General features: G+C 34.8%; 1 protein-coding gene across 1 annotated transcript in view; it reads right to left on the bottom strand.

Annotated features, from left to right (window-relative positions):
- Efa6 (Exchange factor for Arf 6) overlaps nt 1-787 on the bottom strand; it is a 190,523-nt gene extending 189,736 nt beyond the window's left edge. The window contains exon 1 of the mRNA XM_067099180.1: nt 555-787. Coding sequence (XP_066955281.1) covers nt 555-596 — 42 coding nt within the window. The 5' untranslated portion in view covers nt 597-787. The remainder of the gene's footprint in view (nt 1-554) is intronic.
- Nucleotides 788-12,270: the final 11,483 nt, after the last annotated feature.

The raw sequence follows: 12,270 nt of genomic DNA on the forward strand, positions 1-12,270 counted from the left end.
CCCAAGCAGACTACCTACTTGTTTGCAAGTCCATCGTCTCGTTTCCTTGGAGGTTTGCTCTAAATTTCCAAATCTACTTCCTTTTTCGTGGTCCAGTTAGCGATATTATTGCAACGTGACGGCTAAAAGAATCCTCTGAAGTCTGCTGTGTATAAACGAAACAATAGTATTTACCAGGTGTATCTCAGCAGTAAAATTATGCTTGTTCTGAGTGGAAAGTCCAAAGTCCAAGCAACTGATTGCTTGGGCGATGATCCTACCAAATGTCGCAATAAATATGAAAACAAATTACTAATACTTGCACCTCTCTTCTCTCTGACACACGTTAGCCACTTCAGACTGACCCAACACTTAACTCTTGATCACCACAACCACTTAAGTCACAGCCCTGCACAGCCACTACTTACCCTAGAGTAAACTTCTCAAAAACACCTGCCAGTTATATATAGCCCGACAGTTATTCACCCTGTCAATCAAACTCTGTACAATTATCATTCTATGTATTGCCCCTGCCCTTTAAGAACAGTCCATTCCCGAAAAACCATTCTCCTTACCTTCCTCCTCGAATGAAACAGGCTCTTGCTGAAATCACCCATCTCGAATAACTAGGCTCTTCAGGAATTGAGGAAGGCGTAGATCACGGTTTCGCGTTCTGTTAACATGGGAGTTATTCCGTCATTATGGCATTGCTGTTAAATACGTAAACCTAGCCGAAAGTATCCTTGAACGGAGTAAATGCAAAGTTAATGTCAACAAAGACTTCTCAAGCTAATTTGCTTTCAAAAGTGGGGTGTTACAAAAGAATTTCATCCCACTTTGGCTCTTTAAGTACCGCTCTTAAGGCGCTTATGAAGAAAAAAAAGTTGGTGAAATGGAAAGGAAGGCTTGGACTGGAAACGAGAGAAACTTAACGAGACTAAACTATGCAGGTGATGACAATTTAATCAACAGAACGCCACAAGATTGGCAAAGCTTGATCAATAGAAATGGGGTTTTGTGCACCCACCAATTCAATATGAGAAAATGAGAAGCGACCGGCTTAACCTTCAGCTTGGGAATAAGAATCTTGATATTTGTTAAGGAATAAAATATAGTGGAAATAATATAGGTGTAGTATAGAGTAGTTTTAAACGACTGACTGTATTAAGTTCAGGAGTAATACTACTTGGAAACAGAGTGTCAAGAATCGAGATCGAATATCTTAGATCTTAATTTCAGCCATAGTAAGTAAATGTTAAGGCTTTGCTAACCTGTATCAGTGCAAACAGAAAGTATTTTTTAGTTGATAAAAAGAAAACAGAGTAATTTTCCCGCATTACAAAAAGGCACCCGAAGAATGTTTGAGCACTTAATCTGTGTAAAAGGAATAACATTACCAAAACCAGCACAAAATACAGATTGAATAGGCAAATCAGAAATAAACATGATTAAGACAAGTAAACAGTTTGTGAGGATTGCTAACGTCTCATTCTTGAACTGTTATTAGCTCCGGAGAGGAAGCTAGCTCCGAATACTGAGTTGACTAAATAATCTCTATGATGGAAAAAGTTTTTATTTTTAATCTCCATGAAAGTATGTTGATATTCTATTTTATGTATTAATATAATACTGATTGCTGATGAAAGATTCTTCCTGAGCAGGAATTAAATGTAACTGAGTATTAAGACATTAAGGAAACGTTCCGATGATCATTTGTGCACATGACTATCTCGACAGCTTCCCTCCATATTGTGTTAACGCTAAGTTATCGTCGACCTGCAAGTTCTGACAAGCCCGGGAATTCCTTTGGCCATGGGCCCTAGTTTTCCCGGGGAAGCAACTCACCTGTGCATTGCCCTTGTTACCTGTTAAAACAGCAGCCTGATCTTAAAAAAAAAAAAAAGTTTTAATGTCGATCCAAATACGACTGATTAAAATTTCTTTTATCACAAAATTCTTAATATCAAGTTTCCTTTGATAGTTTAGAACTTTCTTTGTAAAGTTGCCCAGCTAGTAATCACAGAGGAAGGGTAAGATTATCGCAGTGACTCATCATGTACTTGGTACCTTGCGGGCGTGGTTACGAGATTCCTGACGGTGTCTGAATTCAGACATTTCCTGGGCAGTAGAGGGCACGAAGAAGCGATTACGCGGGCTAACTCCCCGATGCTTAGTAACCCCCCTGAAATTTGTAACACTTTAAATTCAGGGGCTCGGTATGTGAACAGGATCTTTCAGACATTTTGTATTGTTTTTATTTGATGCTTGGACATACACACACACACACATATTATATACATACATACATACATACACACACACACACACACATATATATATATATATATATATATATATATATATATATATATATATATATATATATATATATATATATAGTAACGTCGTTATTGATGGAAAACCTCTACGCCAACAAAACCTTGACTAGAGACAATAAAAGTTAGGTTTCCTTTTTTCCTTTCTCCTTGTTTCAGAGCGCTTATGTGACCGCTGCTCAAGTAAGACACCAACGCAGTTTCGGAAAAAGCAGTTGTTAAAATGGCATTTGTCGTTATTCTAAGTGGGGCCGAAATGCTTTTAACAAGAGAGAATTTAACTCCTAAGATTATAACAAGAGATGTTTATGTTTTGGTTCTTTTATATATAGGGGAATTTGTGAGAATTTTAAAATATTTATTGTCTACGGCTGTTGTCCTATCTTCCAAAAAAAATTTTCCTAAATGCTCTGAATATACAATAATGTATTATGTTCCAGTGGGAGACTCATGAGTACCTTTTATTAAATGGGATCAATGATCACTGGTGACAATAATCAAATGTTCCAGATTATAACCTAAAAAGTATCAGTTTTAAATTTATGTGGTTAATGATGATAAGCTGACAGAAGAAAAAAAAAAGGGCATAAGTATAGATAACAATATAATGAAAAAACAATTTAGTAAAATTCCTCAGATAAATATGAGGGAGTCTTCAGGAGGACGCGTAAATAATTTACTAAAAGGCTGTTGCTGTTTTAAATCTCTAACGTTTTAACGTCAAAAGGATGTTCTAGTTTACCAGAGATAACCGATAATCACCAATTTCCTTTGTAATGATAATGCAGTAACTTTCTTTTATTGTACGTATGTTGTCACTAGTAGTACTAGAGTAACAGGATTAAAATTTCTAAATTCAAATGGGTTTGTTCTTAAGAGATCTTTTGGTTAAATAAATAATGACAAGTATGTAGCAATGGATGTATAATAAGCCATCAGATACGTTGCCACTTTTCTCTGACCTTATTAATTTATTCGTAGTTAATCTAGTTTTCCACCCTTCTTCAGTCATTTATTCAAACGGTTAGCATTCACAATCTTTCATTACCTATGTTCATGAGTTTCCGTAAACACGTGGAGAAAGTTAAAACTTAACTCATGGACTTTTCAGGAAAAAAATTATCATTTTCAAGATCTTTATTTTCACTTTCTGAGATGTTTATTTTCTTTAATTTTTCAATTAATCCACTTACAAGCATACATGAAAAATGAGAGCATAGCACTGATTTGAAAAATATTCCAAAAGAAGAGAATATAATGGCATCAGAGATAAAAATCCGTGCTAGAAAAATCTAGTACAATAGGGCAAAATTTAAAAAAAGTTCAACGATGAAGTTTAAAACCAAAGGAAGAAAACGATACATTATAAAATGCTAGCCAAAGATAAGCAAGAGCAAAGGAATATATGACAATAAGTTACGTGTACCCAGTAACTGCTGCAATGTCTATGACAGATACTGTGTAATAAATTGCTTCAAATGCCAGAAATCTCTTCAAAATTTGGACAAAACTGATTTGCATGAAAACTAGTATGCCCAGATGGCTGGAAAGACCACAGGTTAATGGATGGTAATTCAAAAAAGAGAGTACACTTTGCCAACATCAACACATAATACTAAGGGCTTCCCTATGAGCGAAAGCCTGTGCTGGTATATAACCAGCTCGCTCTAATCACACACTTAAACCTAACATGGCACAGACCATGCCAGAAGTACAAAGAAGTAGCAAGAAGCTTTTTTTTTTTTAAATATGAGAACATATGACAAATCATCAGATTGATAATTAAGCACCAACAGAAACTTGCCTGAGCAATGACTTAAAAGATAAATTACATGACACCAATTTTTCATGTCGGGAGAATGGGAGTTATTCTCCAAACGCAACCACATGATCTAAAGTAGGCCTAAGTGATTGAGCATAATTACGGAGCATTAGATTATGTTGACATTAAAACGTCTTGCTAAAACAAGTAAATTAGAACAGTAGAACTATATAGGCTACCTAAAGGGCAAATGACTTTTTAAGCACAATAAGCAATTACAGTCTGGGAAATCACGTACATAAACCAACATGGAGATCAAGTCATACACTAGTAATATGTTACGGAAGCCGTGAAGTACTGAAAAATTTCAGAGGCAGATGGTAACAAACCTTCAAGTTTTCTTACCAGATTACTTTTAAGAGAAATATAAACAGGCAGGAAGTGCATATTATAAAGAAAATCTTTCTGGAAAAAAAGATAATTTGACTCCTCTAAATTTATAGAGGAACGTATAAGTGGTTTATAAATATTAAAAAAATTATTGTTTCTGCAGTAATAGAAATAGAATAAATAACGTCTGAATTATTTCCTTGATAATTACGTTGAAATTTTTAGCTCAACAGAGAGTCAACACCGGCTGGTCATCATGAAAGAAGTTGAAATTAAAGACAGCTCACCATGTTTAATGATGAAACACGAAAAGGAAAAGAAGACGGCTAGATAAAAATAAGTGGAGGAAAGAAGAAAATCTCAGAATGGAAATAAATGTTTTTTTGAAAAAAAAAAAAAAAGTCCTAGCAGAAGGTGAAAATAAAGAACTTTTAAGGACATTGGTTGAAAACTTTTCATGAAAAAATAGACGTAATACATAACAGTTTTAAACAGAGAGATATTGAGAGATAGCTTTTCCTTGAAAATCCCCCCCCCACCCCCGCAAAAAGAAACAACGAATCAGAAGCTGTAAAATATCGACTCTGAAGAAACCTACAAAAAAGAGCACTTTAACCAATTTATCATGGCCGGCATTGAAATAGCGGCAAATATTTAATGAACTTTTGATGCTGCACCACTGCTATACACAGTGGGAAAAAAAACGCGTAAATCCAGCTTTCGAGAACGCAAGAGATAGTCTTTAGAGTCGTACCGTCTATTATCTAACTTGTCTCTCTGTCGAAATTCACCGGAAAGTGGTTCGCCAGTCAAGTGGTTCACTGATCACACTGAGATATGAAACATCTAACCAGAGAACCAGGCCAGTTAAAAAAAAAATTTCACTGAAACAGTATTGTGCTCTGTGATAATGACCTACTGCTGTACATATATATGTGATGATAAATCTGCAATATTAATTGCCAACAGACGTAAGTGCAGTCTGGTACAATGATACATAAGCTATAGATAAAAGACCTGTAATTGACAGACGCTGAATACGATGCAATAGCATGGTTTGACAGTTTCATCGCCGTAATTTTGAGGTAAAAATCGAAAATTGTAAACCTGCCTCCACAAGCGTCACAGGTCAGAGTCCTAATACAATATTATTTAGTATTTGCATTATTGAATTGTCGTGGAATATTAAGAAAACATCAGGAAGCAAAATGTAAGTATTTTTCGCAAACTATTCACAGTTTTACCTAGTTAGGAACAACACTGAAGAACTTATCAAAATGGGGACCACAATGAACGACAAAAAGAGAAGGATAAACAGAAAACGTTTGAAACTCGGTGATTTTCAAACATACCAGCAGAGGATCTATATAAAAAAAACTATTATAAAATTGAATTTGAAACGGTGAGGATCTGAGGAGCTTCAGTGCATGAACATCTAAATATGACGGATCGAATGTTAAAAAACTTAGTGAAAACAGAACATTACCACCTAAAGAATGTAGCCTTCATAAAGTAATACTTAAATATGAACATATTAAAAATGCTTGTAAAAAACTATATCATCATAAGGCTAGACTTCTGCAACAGTCCCTATAAAGGTCTGCCAAGGTATTCACTGAAAAGTACAAAGCCATTATTAACAAGACAACCAAATTAATAAGGTATATATCCCCACGGGATTGGGTCACATCCGTCATGCTTCACTGGTTCCCTGTTAAAGCATGAATTTAATGCAATTCCAAATAAAATTTCATGTACCTTGTGAAAAAAATAAAAAAATTTAAAAGGACCCCTCAATCTATATAACACCGAAACATAAATACACGGAGCATGAACAAATCTATACTGATGGAGCCATGATACAACAAAACTATTAGAAACATGACCTTTGAAAACGTGGCAACATCACTGTTCGGTGAACTGGGGCACGAAATAAAAAGATGCAAAAACACAAGAGACATTTTGAAAAATCTAAAGGCAAATCTACTAAAAAAATAGTTATACTATGGAAGTAAAAGTTACTCGATAAAACTTAAACTGTACCTGACAAATCAATGGAGCACTCAAGTCGGGCAAATGAAAGCTGAGAGATAGATAAAAAAATAGTTTAAGAGATTATGTCATTTAAAGAAGCATATATTGCAAGAGCACAAATATACTTGTCTTTATTTTTCGTTCATCATAATCAAGAGATACTTAATTCTAAAACATAAAGATTTTTATTTTATCAGGAATCCTATGGACAAAAAACTGCTCAGGCTCCCTTGTCTACAAGTGACGCAATAAGGTAATAATGTAAGGGCGGGTGTTTAAGTAGGCTTACCTAATCCCTGACGAATGATGTCACTTTCTGAAGTCTATGAATCGCTGTTTACGCTGAGAACAAGTTTTGGGCAATCTTGTCCTAAGGCTGCCTTAAGAAAGTGCCCGCCGAAATCACATTATTTGACATACGGCAAAAGAATGTAAGTCACAGTTGTAGTATTGTTTCTATTTCTTTCGAGGGATGTGGACACCTTTGTTTAGTAACTGAAATTTCTTGGCCTTTCAACCATAGGGTCGGTATGTAAACCGGTTATCACTACATATGCGAGCATGTTCTTAGTCCAAAAACCTTCTGCACTAAGGATATTTTCAAGAAATAATCGTCAATGTTTTTCACGATGATTTCGATGTGGAACCACAGTAAGTCACTCCAAAATCACACTTCAGTTTTGTTTTAGTCTAGCACAAATGTTAGTACATCATCCGTTTACAGCTGGATGCATAAAAAATTAAGCAAGATAACATATCGATGTGATAATCTCAGTATTTCAACAGACCCCGTTTTAAGGTAAAAACATATACTTACATTTACCAAAAAACTGAACATATGAAGTGTTTTCAGGAAAGGACCCGTGAACCGGAAAGTTCAGTCTCAAAATGAATCGCTTCTTGTCACTGAATTGCATCGAAGAGAATCTTCTCATTCAAAGAATTCTGAAACATATGACAGTACCACAACACTCCATAAGAACGTATTCATTCTTCTATCTTAAATATACAAGGCTCTTTTTCTTTCCATTTTGGTTTTTTGATGTAAAAGTCAATTTGGCTCCCCGGAGTATATAGGAAATAAAAACAACGGAGTATCGGATCTTTTGTCTTTATTCTAAGGAATTTTCAAGTGAACTCAGCCATATATATATGTATACACACACACACACACACACACACACACACACATATATATATATATATATATATATATATATATATATACATAGATGCCAAAATAATAATCCTAACTAATAGTAGAACAAAACTTAGCACAAACTAAATTATTAATAGTTTAAGTTTGTCTTGGGATTCTTGATACAAGCTGGTGTAAGGGTGGCAAATCGCGCCTCTCTTTCCTTGTGTTTCTCCTTTCAGATGTACATTAATCACGTCATGTATTTTACCTGTCTTTATTTCAGATTCTTTGTGTACCTCATCTTATGCATCATTGTACGGCCTTTCTGCCGATATGTATATCTACCTTTTATATGTCATGTAACAAATGTTGTACGTATTTTTATGCTTGCTAAAAAAACACAAATCGTGTATGGACGCAGCGGGGGCCTCGGGTCGCCTGCTACTTTTCTGTCCGCTTTTTGTCTTATAAACACTTGTCGAGAATAATAAACGATTACGGGCTGCTCTAGGCGCAAGAGCCCGTGCTGGCACAAGGCCATCTAAATCTGAAACAACAACATAATAAACGACCAGTCTTTCACTTCTGACTTTTCTTGAAGCCTGATACTGGCAATATAATTTTTGGTTCAAGTGAAAAGCAACAAAAAAGAATTATCCTGACCATTTTTTTCAAGAGAAAAGTATAAAAAAATACACGAAACTCATCTTTACGATATAACGTGATTATACACATAGGCTATCCATATATTAAATCAGCAAAGGTATTTACAACAGAGTATCTAGTAACACGTACAACATTTGATCCATTTGTAGAATTCTTTTTAGTAAGCAACAAAAATAATCTAACGATGTAATAATTTTTGAGGTTTGCTAACAAGACAGAGGTCTTTGTAAAATTTCGTGACTGTAGAAAAACTTGTGAAATTCCTAGTAACCACGCTGTCATCAATGTGATATAAAACATGGTTTTATTTAAAATTGTAACAATCGATAAACAAACTGAAAACTTTCAGGGAAGGAATTATTTTACTAATAACAGTAAAATTAAGGGGGATAACACTAACAAATGAAAGCAGGGCCGACTGGAAGTTTTTTTTATGCAGGAGAGTCCTATGTCAATGCTGCATGATTTGATCTACTAATTTATGAGGTAATACAATAAACATTATAAAGGTAACAAATCTGAGAGAGAGAGAGAGAAACACTACTACTATAGTTTGTTTTCAGATATGTCAGATTATGTCACGGCATTGTTTTCCTTTTCCTTCAGTTGCTGGCAGTTTGTAAACAACCTTTAGAAACTGCAAAACCTTATTTAACATTTTACCATTAGTAAATTAACGATGAGTAACAACCAACTTGTGTACAATACAGATACAAATGCCAACAAACAGCACGTGTCTCTGCACGATGTGTTATTCATTTTAAAGAACGGAAAGAAGTCGTATCCTCCGAGCATTGCCGATCTTCCAAAGCAAGATCGGGGCAGGAAGTGGGATTCTTTGCTGAAATTTTCGCGTAGTTTTGAATATGATGGTGAGTGAGCTACAGAGACCGGTATTGTGTACTTAATAAGCTATATGCCTACGTATTTTAAGTTGACAATCAAGTACAAGTGACATTTTAAGCTATGTAGGTAGCCTAGGCTAAATCTCGCCATTCTTCCACATTTACCGTCAAAAGTTTTTAATGTTTTTTCTGTCGCTAAAGTCTACCCTGTGGCTGTTTTCATTCATTCATTTTAATTAATTTTAATTCACTTTAATTTTCAATTAGGCAAGTGAATAGTCTGAAGTAGGCCAGACAACTATAATACTATTACTGATGCAATGATCAGTAGGATTATCCTGCAGGATGTTCAGGTGTATTGACCATAAAAAAATTTGACAAGTACAAATGAAAAACTTAATAATGCTCTTAATGTGTTGAGGAGTCAGTCGAATTCAAGAAACTTAAACCAGATGAAAATAAAACTGAATTTATGACAGGAGGAAGAAAATTTAGTCAAGGAACTTTTAAAGCTTTCAGGTGAATACTGAAAATAGGCTTAATCTAGATTAAGCTATTGATAAAGTCTGTGACTTATGTGTGGTGTCGGAATGTCATTTGTCCCTCAGTGCTTAAAACAGTAATATTGTAAAGGACTCTGGATATCATCATAGGAATATTGCCTTTGATAAAAAAATATCTTGATTGTTCTGTTGTGAAACTTGTGATTAATCTATTGTAAGTGTATAATTAATAGGCTAGTTTTTTTACTGCAATCAGTGTACCATAATCCCCAAGATTCAACTTGGAAGGCTTCAAAATATTCTGGATAGAGTGGCAAGACTACTGAAGGGTGTTACACTTTGGGACAGGATTATCCCTATATTTTATGAATTACAATGATTGCCTATCAAAGCTAGCATAATGTTTTAAAATATATTATGACAGTCAAGCTACCAAAACCGGATGTTTAAAATGTTCAGAAAGTTTCTTTACATAGTTTAGCCAATGACTCATATCAAAATAAGACTAGATAGTAGTTACAGATGGTTTCAAGTTATATGAGCAAAGATGCAGTGCGAATGTTGGTTTTAGAGCCTTCAAATGTGCAGCCCCAAGACTGTACAATACAGTAAGCTCCCAACTGATATTAGGCCTGAAAATAGGAAGTTTGTGTATTATATTGCCAACACTTAACACTGTAATTAATCCATATCATTTCATGTTTTCAGTGATTACCCTTGTTTCTTTTCAGCAAAAACAGACACACTCTATCACATTGGAGCCGTTAAAAGGAGAGACCCAAAGAATCCAAGAAGGGCAAAGGTTTTGTTCTCAAGAGAAAAAGCAAGTACCGTGCAATATAGAATAAACCTAGAGAACATGAGAAATGAAAAATGGGATTCTACCAGTAATTTACTGGATGTCAGTGTTTAAGGAGATGAAACTGAAGAAACATTTCAAACTCATTTTTTCATGTTCTGCTAACCACTGATTTATTCTTATCAGATTGAGTTGATATTGTCACAAGTTCATGGTTCTGGTCGTATTGGTCTCCACCTAGGGGCAAAGAGGACTCAAGCTATGATAAGTGAAAGATTTTATTGGCGCACTATTACCAAGGATGTGAAAGACTGGGTAAGTTATATTTGGTTTGGATTGAATAAATTAATTTTATTGTCAAAACTGGTACTGACGACTTCATTCCTAATCAAACAGACACACCTAGTACTGAATCCCTAGTTATATAACATGTCAAACTAAGGTTAGATGTTTAAGACTTCCTTCTAATGGGTAGTCTTATCTCACCTGCCAAATCTTCTCCTTTCTTGACCTGGTCTGAGTTTAGGTGATGTAGGCAGTGAATGAGCATTGTCTGAGGTTATTAATTTTGTACTTATCGTAGTTTCTAGGGCAGGTTTATATTATATCATTATGTTACTGAAGTATCTCCATAATGATATGTTTGTGGATATTAGTAATTCTGATGGTGGATGTGTATGTTATGGTGTGCATAATCTGAGTTTACTTAGTCAATTTCAAAGTACCTTGAACATTTTTTATGTACAAAATACAAGTAATAGCTGATTGGTTTTATTACAAACCCATTATATTTTTATAGTGTATTGTGCATCTAGAGCAATTCTCAGGCAAACTACAGAATAAGAATAAAAAGATTAATTTTAGCTGAATAGGTCCCCAGGGTTAAAAGTGCCTCTAGTGGCAGGTACAGGTAGATTCATTTACTGTACTCCATATTGTTTTCCACACATGTCATAGTCATATTCATTTCCTTTATTTTGATAATTTTTCATTCATAAATAAGAATGAATTTCCTTTATTAATTTACTATTGGTGCTGGTTAGAGCATAATACTTTCACATTCATCGGTTATGAATGCTTTTCTCTGGACACTTGGATGGTTCTCTGTCTTCTTTCTTCAGTTCCTGGCAACTGTAAGTAATTCCTTTTCTCCGAACAGCTTCTCTTTTTGTGGTCTTTGTCTGTTCATCTGATGACTTGTTTTGGTTATGCAATATGACATTTATGTGTTGGTTTATAGTATGAATATAATTATAATAATGTGGGATGTGACCACAACATTGTGTTTAGGATATACAGTACTATTATAGTCTCGGCTCTTGATTTATAATTTTCCTTCTTCTTACCCCTTTAAATTATCATCATGGTCATAAACATTTTTAACTCAGCTTTTCTATTTATGGGGTAGACTTATAAAATGAGTTCTCTCCTCTCTTCTTTGTCCTGTGCACTTTTTTTTTGCCTGACCTCCTGAAAGGTCTAAGTTTTCATATATAGTAGTATACTCTTCCTACATTATTTCCTGGGTTTTCCAACAGATCACCCTGTTACTTCCATATATACTGTTTCTTGGACCAACTGTTCTTCCCTTCTTATAACTTGTCCAGACCATCTTAATTATTGAGATGTTAGTCTTTTACCAGCCTCTTGATACCACATCTCCACCAATTCTTTATTTATGATACAGCTTTCCCACAATACTTTTCAGGCTTTGGGGGTCATAATCTATCTCTGCAAACACCAGTACACCTGCTGGTTTCAGTAGCTCAAGTGTCCCTTGATATGTGTCTTCACTGCTTCATGCCTTCCTCAGGA

This window comes from Macrobrachium rosenbergii, chromosome 4, assembly GCF_040412425.1.
Source record: "Macrobrachium rosenbergii isolate ZJJX-2024 chromosome 4, ASM4041242v1, whole genome shotgun sequence".
Classification (NCBI taxonomy): Eukaryota; Metazoa; Arthropoda; class Malacostraca; order Decapoda; family Palaemonidae; genus Macrobrachium; species Macrobrachium rosenbergii.